The sequence below is a fragment of the Triticum urartu genome, chromosome 6 (genome assembly GCF_003073215.2).
Source record: "Triticum urartu cultivar G1812 chromosome 6, Tu2.1, whole genome shotgun sequence".
Lineage (NCBI taxonomy): Eukaryota > Viridiplantae > Streptophyta > Magnoliopsida > Poales > Poaceae > Triticum > Triticum urartu.
Window position 1 is genome coordinate 549,928,309 of NC_053027.1, and position 6,000 is coordinate 549,934,308.

The following is a 6,000-nucleotide window of genomic DNA, read 5'->3' on the forward strand; positions in this document are numbered from 1 at the left end:
ACAGTAATACATAATGATATTTGTTCCAAAGAAATCATAAGCTGCAAGTGACATGTTGTGAATTAAAATGATTTTTTTATTAATGTCTTAAACTTGTTGTTCCATGGCAACGCACGGGCATTCAGATGTATCTAGATGACAGCGTTATTTCCGCTTGGTATTCCAACGAGTATAGACTGGTAAGTTTATATATTTCATTATCATAACATTCAAAATACAGGCATTTTTTTATCACTATATTCAAGATAAAATTAGTTTAGGAAATGGCAGGGATGTGTCCGGCTATTTTACTTTTTATTTTATGCTCTGGTGGGATGGTAAAGAATTGTTCGTCCGGTTTGTACCGTGAGTACTCTCTATTACATATTTTAAGACATTTGACGTGAAGTATTTGTGCTAACTACATATATTGCTTGTGTGGAATGGGTATGATTCGAGGAAGAAGGTTTTATTACACTTACTCAAATATTATGCGAATGGAGCTAAAAACAATAATTTTGATATTGTGAGAATTTCTTAAGCACATCAAATAGATCTTAATTTGTAAAGATTTTTAGTTGGATAATCAGTCATATGTATACATCTTCAAATTGCCTTTCTGTTATCAATTTACATTGCATGTAAAGTGTACTTCAATTATTACCCGATTGTGTTCGTGTTATCTTTTCTCTAGCATGTGAAGTTTAACATGCATTATGTTTATATTACTCCAGCAAAATATTTCAAAAGACCGTGGCAACGCACGGGCATTGTACTAGTATGTCCTCAGTTCATCAGTTGAGCGCGCCATGAAACTTCGACATAAATGTCTTCAGAATCGATGGATTTCTCTCGTGAGCTGCAAATTGCTGGCCTGATCAAAATACTTATTTTAGTACGTACTTCGCAAGCAGGGAAAGAAGAAAAATCCTCGGTTCATCAGTTGCGCGCGCCATGAAGTTCCGCAGAAATCTCGTCGGGGGATTTCTCCCGTGCTACAAGTTTGCTGGCCTGATCCGGCAGGCTGGGGGCACGCACGGGTGGGGCAAGCGACGGCGAGACGCCACTGATCCTTTCCGGAGCTTATCCAAAACTGAAACAGGAGCGAGACGCATCCACACCCCAGGGACATGAACATAAACAGAAGCAGAATTTGTCGGAGAAAAAACAGAAGCAGAAAGTGGTTGCGGCAAATCATCCATGATCCACGGATGGATAAGCCTGCCGCCATGGAATAGATCAGATGCATGTATTTGTCTACAATTTGTTACTCATGTATTGATGTATATCCAGAAGCAAAATGAAGGCCTATACACAGCTAGCGGGCAGAGAGGACGAGAGCTCACTCTATGTACAAGTGGAGGTGGAGCAGAGACGACGAACTCACTCTATGTGCAGCGAAGCGGAGAAGAGGCGGCTCGCTGTATGTACAGTATCTACTGGCTAGCTAATTGAGCAGCCCGGAATCGAATTGGATCTTAAAACTCCAACTGATCCCACCGATCTTCCTTCTATACAGCGATCGGAATTATTCGGGAATTTCCTTTCCTATGTACAATATGTTCAGTATGTACGTATCTTGCTGCTATGGTATGTCGACGATGTTGTTGTTTTTACTGGTTGCTACGGCCGGCCATGGAGGCGGCGGAGAGCCGGCTAGGCCCGGCGTGGAACTGCTCCACCACTCGCTTCCGGTGCTGCAGCTGCTGCACCGCGTGGGACGGCACGAGCGCCTTGCGCGCCCAGTGCCCGCTCCCCATGGGAACGCGCTGCGCCAGCCCGTTGTATGAGCGTCTAGAGCAGCCGCTGCCGCTGGGGACAAGCTGCGCGAACGGGCTCGCCGTGCGCTTCGACGGCGGCGAAGGCGGTGAGTCAGGCTTGCGGCCGACGGCGGGGGCCTCTTGCTTGCGCTCCTTATGGAGGCTGCAGCGGAACGAGCCTGGATGGTTCGTCGGGGAGCACATGCAGGACCGACGGATCTTGGCAGTGGGGGAGGAGGGGGGAGATGAGACGCTGACGGACTTGACCGACGAGCCGCCGACGGAGAGCTTGACACGGGAGAGCGAGGCAGATTGGTAGTTGGGAAAGGGAATCAAAAGGGTGGGGCCGCTGGGCCGGGAGGCAGACGTCGTCGACATGATGAGAGATTAGAGAGGTGGATGGGCGGTGGCTTTGGTATGTGAGTTGAGCTCCGTTGGTTTGCTGCCGGTTTGGGTAAGCAGAAATGAGAGCCGGCTGGCCTCATTTTATAGGCCGGGGAGGGGCAGTTTGGTAAATCATGGGCGTTAAGAACCTGGAGTCTGGGCGTACGGCAGCACATTGGAATCGGTCGTGGATGAGACACTTACCCCTATAAACGCACACACGCACACCCTATTTTTATGAGCACCTTCGAGAGACTGAGCCGGCATATCATCTTAAGATTTACGAAGTAACCGCAGGCACCTTGTCGTCGACGGGAACGTCTCCTCCCACTGAAAGCATATCGCCGTAAATTCTGAAATAAATCTAGGAATAATGCGAGCACCAAGATTTGAACCCTGCTGGGTTGGGGATACCACTGTCCACCTAACCAACTCAACCACAGGTTGATTCGTGGTCGTGGATGAGCTTTGCTACAGTTACCGACTCAAACTCGCGGACAAGAACCTACAGGCTGACATGGGAACCGTTGATTGAAAAGCAGATGGCCCCACACTTAAAATCAGGAGGTGGTGGGAGATTAGGAGGGGGACACATAATCCCGTAAGCTTTCACCGTAACTTATTGTCCGTAAGTCTAGGATTTTCAGTCCTGGATGCTAGGCCAGCTTGCTTTGAATACTAATTTCAGTGTCAAACTTCTGGTCAATTTCTTGCATTAAAAACTAGTGCTGACCAGAATCTCGCCATTCTGCGCACTGTACAAAAACATACTACTCCCTCTGTCCTTAAATTTTTATTTTAAATTTATCTAGATACGAATATATCTAATACTAAAATGCGACTTGATACATCCGAATTTAGACAAATCTAAGATAAGAATTTTCGGACGGAGAAAGAAGTATTGATGGGATAGTTTGTGCATCAATAAATCGGAACATATGGTTGTTTCCTCTTCTTCAGAAAAACTGTCATGCACTTTCAAGAAAAAAAAGCTGTCATGCAGGAGGAGCACACCGCGCATGTGCCAGTTCGGCTGGAATTCGGCAATGCCAACCCCGATTCCTGCGTGCAACCGCCCACCGGTCCTGCCTGGACCCGTCACATGGCATGTTGCTTTCGTAAACCGGTTCGGGCACACTGGAAGAACCGTCCTAGAAAAAGGGAACTTATCTCGGAACGTAGAGAGCGAGGCAGGTGATGGTGAAGCTGGCACGAGCATGTCCTGATGGACGTGACGCGCCAGCAGCCGGCAGCGACCCGACGGACCACAGCCGCCGGCCGTGGGTACGCCTCCGGTTTGCTTGAAACCCGGCCGACCTCTAAAGCGTTCGACACCGTAGCATCGGCCGGAATCAGTCGCCGTAATGTTGCCCATGTAAGTTTGTGGAGTCCGTGGGAAGGAAGCGATCACGGAGTGGAGCCGGCGATGGTGGCACGATCACTTTCGATCATCCACGATAAGATGCCCTGGTCTGATCTGATCGCTGTTGCTACGGCTGTGCGTCTGGCTTTCCTCCGGTTCCGGTAGAAAGGTGGGCGTCTCTTTCCCTGCCCATCCGTTTCTCGTTCGCTTTCCCTTCCTGTCTTTGCTCTTCGTTTTGTTTGTTTTACTGTCGAAAGATTATGATCGACAAGCTGCTGCCCTTGGTACCTGCGTCGGCTGATGCCTAAATTAATCCTCGCAAAGTTAATTACTCGGGCTTAGTTACAGCCGTGTGCTGCTGAAGGGACCCTGGCCACATGCACGCAGGCGCGTAAACCTATTGGTGCTGCGCCAATTTACAAGATCAAACGAACGAACGGGGTCAGGACTCAGGACCATGCGCGCGGGAGGAGACACGTCCAGGCCGCCGCGGGCGACGTCTGCATGGCGACAAGGGGTGCGTGGCGCCGGCCGGCCGCGACAGCTGGCTCCGGCGGGGGCTACTTGGCCAGTCTTTTGTTTTTCACTCTGGCCGCACCCACCTTGTCGATTGGATCCGGAGCAGCTATCGGGGATGGGCCGTCGACCTGCATCATCTAGCTCGGTGGTTGATGCTCGGCCTGCTGATTTTTGTATCGTGGCGCCCTTTTCCTGTTGTTGAAGAAAGCAGAGCGGGCCAGACGAACTAGTACCAGTGTGCGCTCTAGGTTTACTTTCTGCCGACCGGCCGTGGACGATTTCGATCTCCGATCATGCGCACGGACCTTTGTCTCCGCGGCTGCATATGTAGTTGATCTCCGGCAGAAATCACATATTTGACCTGAGGGTCAAATCAAATCACAAACTGACCTCGTTTCAAATTTTTTTTACTCTGCTGACCCTTTCGTGTGGCGCCCGACAGCTGGGCGTCACACACTACTATGCAGCGTCTCTCTCTTAAGCGTCGCATCTCCTGCCAGCGTGGCAGCCTGGTCCAGGTGCGGCCCCACAGACAGCATTGCAGTGCCTCAGGCTTAGACGCCACACTTGTAATATGCAGCGCCTAGCTCTTGGGCTGAAACCGGGGAGCCCATGTATTCTTTACCGTCATGATTGAGAACTCGGACTCCCTCACGGTAAGAGGGTGATTGACGTCCACATTCCTAACACGGGCTGCATTTAACAAGTGCGAGCATGGGAGATGAAGCAACGATGGCCTCATGCAGCTGCAATCACACCGTGTTAGGGAGACCTTGAAAGCGCGGCCTCCGTGTTGGTGGCCATCGTTTGTGGTTCCTCCAGGCTCTTTCACCTCATACTTCCACTCGTTGTCGTCATATAGTACAGCTTCTTGGGAGTCTGCCTTTCGTGATTAAAAGTCCAACCATTCTTCAACCTTTGATGGGAAATAGTACTTGTGCTTATCCTTGTTCTCACCAGCAATCTGCTTATTCTTCTCCATTGAATACTTCAAAAAGTATCCATTCATCTTGTCAAATGTGTATTGAACTATTGCCGTCACGGGTAATGCACGTACACCCTTGAGCACCTTATTGAAGCATTCTGCCATATTGCTTGTCATTTGACCGTACCTCCAGCCATCTTCATCGAAAGCACGTGCCCACATATTCCTTTCGACAATGTTCTTACTGAGAAATTCATGACCACCGGGGTCAAGTTTCTTGTGTCTGAGCAATGCATTGAACAATATGGCAAACTGCTTGTTGGTGAAAGCGAGACAACAATCTTGAAGATCATCGGCCAACTCCTTGATACCACATACCCTATAGAAGTTTGCACAAAAGTGCCTCATGCACCATTGATGGTGCAACTTTCTATGTCCGGGAATGTCAACCACCACCGCATTTAGAATTTCTGGATGGCGATCCGATATGACACAAATTTCCCTTTCAGCCGGTAATACCCTTGTTCTCAATTGACGCAAGAACCACTCCCAGTTATTATTGTTCTCCACCTCAACCAAAGCGAAAGCCAAAGGCAACACCCGGTTATTGGCATCACTTGCTATTGCAACCAATAAACTGCCCTTATATTGTACGGTCAAGAACGTGCCATCAATGGCGATGACGGGCCGACAATGCTCAAAAGCCCTCACGCATTGCTCAAAGGCCCAAAATGCACGGCCAAATACTCGGACGGTCCTCCCATTGTGAATCAATGTTTGGTGCCCATGAGGCTCAACCATGTGAACCATGCCTGGGTTTGTGGTGGCCATAGCTAACAACAACCTAGGGAGTCGGTTGTATGCTTCCTCCCAATTGCCATACAACTTCTTGAATGCGGCTTGCTTTGCCTTTCATGCCTTGCCGTACTTCACCTTGTAATGAAAGATGGCTTTCACAAGGTCAATGACACTCTTGATGCTCATTGTTGGAAGTGTGGATATTTGGTTGGAAAGCCTATAAGCGATGAACTCGGACGTGAGTTGTCTGTGTTGTTGGTACACAAGCTTGC

General features: G+C 49.1%; 1 protein-coding gene across 1 annotated transcript; it reads right to left on the bottom strand.

Annotated features, from left to right (window-relative positions):
* Positions 1–1,242: 1,242 nt before the first annotated feature.
* Positions 1,243–2,188, bottom strand: LOC125512862. The gene has a single exon (XM_048677933.1). It carries the CDS (start codon positions 2,115–2,117, stop codon positions 1,593–1,595), a length of 525 nt encoding a protein of 174 aa, XP_048533890.1. The 5' UTR covers positions 2,118–2,188; the 3' UTR covers positions 1,243–1,592.
* Positions 2,189–6,000: the final 3,812 nt, after the last annotated feature.

Bases quoted from the DNA above. Each gene is read 5' to 3' on its own strand.
- LOC125512862 (XM_048677933.1), bottom strand. From the start codon at position 2,117: ATGTCGACGACGTCTGCCTCCCGGCCCAGCGGCCCCACCCTTTTGATT.